Source organism: Anarrhichthys ocellatus, unplaced genomic scaffold (assembly GCF_004355925.1).
Source record: "Anarrhichthys ocellatus isolate YVR2014 unplaced genomic scaffold, GSC_Weel_1.0 scaffold77, whole genome shotgun sequence".
Taxonomy (NCBI): Eukaryota; Metazoa; Chordata; class Actinopteri; order Perciformes; family Anarhichadidae; genus Anarrhichthys; species Anarrhichthys ocellatus.
In genome coordinates, this window is record NW_022280107.1 from 487,637 (window position 1) to 488,957 (window position 1,321).

Genomic DNA, 1,321 nt, shown 5'->3' on the forward strand with positions numbered 1-1,321 from the left:
CCAGCTTCTCGTACGACCTCCTCAGCCAACCGAGTCGCCGTCTCGTCACTGTACCAGAACTGACTCATCCTCTGGAGACACAAAGGCAACTTTATTTGTATCACACATTTCAACATTATTATTATGCTTCACATAAAACCATTAAAAGCATCAAAACATAAGACAAAGAAAAGGAGATTTAAAAACAATTAAGAACATTCATTGAAACATTAAAAACAGTGTAACAAACACAAGCAAACACATCAGCGACATCTGATGCTGCACGTTTCTACTTCTGCACAGAACACACTCCTTTAATTCGCTGACATTTAAACATTTAAACCTACAAACAATATTATTAATCTGATGACACTCCTGACATTTTTTAAATTTTAGAAATGAAGATTTATTTTTTAAAGCCTTGTTTGTTACATTCACTGTGAGTTAATCTGTGGATTGTTTTGATTATGTGACGTCTTCACGTTTCCTTTTGTCTGACCGACAAAACAAAAATATTTCATTTTCAATAATATAAAACAATAAGACTTAACAATAATAATTGTAAAAATAATAAAATAAAATAAATTTGGACTTTTAGTTGAGTACACCACTTTCTGATTAAAAAAGATTTAGTTCACAACAAAAAGTCCTCAGAAAAGATGATTTGTTGTTTCATGCGTGTTGTGACAAAAGGAACAAAGAGCCTTTATTTTACAAAAACTAAATCATTTAGAATCTCTAATTCCTTATTTAAAACGAACTAAAGACCTGGGTTCACCTAACAAACTGCAGCTTCACCTTTAGTTCTACATCATGCGTTATTAGTTGATTTATATTTTGTATTAATAACTTGAATCTATAAAGTAACTAAAGCGTTTTACCTCTGAGAAGTAGAAAGTAGCAGAATACCAAGTAAAGTACAAGTACCTCAAAATGACACCATCGTGTCCATAAACACAATAAATCTGTGTACATTAATAAAACATATGTGTTTATATCTGCTCACCCAGTCCTCCTGCACGGCTCCCACAGAGAAGCGGTCCGCGGGCGTCGAGCTGCTCGTCTCGCTGTAGAACTCCTGCAGAGCGGAGAGAGCTTCAGCCGACAGCGCCGGGACGTCGTCGTCGTCGCTGCTGTCGCTCATGACTGAAACATGCAAAACAATAAATATTATGTTTTCAGATTCGTAATAATGCAACTGATCTACAATTATTATTCTTTAGTGTCGGTTTCACATGTTTCTCCACACAGCAGGAAACGTATGGAACCATGAAAGAACAACACTGAATACATAAATATATATATATATATATATATATATATATATATATATATATATATA

The 1,321-nt window shown here is 34.1% G+C and overlaps 1 protein-coding gene across 1 annotated transcript in view; it reads right to left on the minus strand.

The window, feature by feature from the left end:
- Positions 1–1,321, minus strand: part of eef1akmt1 (EEF1A lysine methyltransferase 1) — an 8,740-nt gene that overhangs the window by 1,957 nt on the left and 5,462 nt on the right. The window contains exons 2-3 of the mRNA XM_031873966.1: positions 986–1,125; positions 1–71 (exon numbers count right to left, since the gene is read on the minus strand). Coding sequence (XP_031729826.1) covers positions 1–71; positions 986–1,123 — 209 coding nt within the window. The 5' untranslated portion in view covers positions 1,124–1,125. The remainder of the gene's footprint in view (positions 72–985; positions 1,126–1,321) is intronic.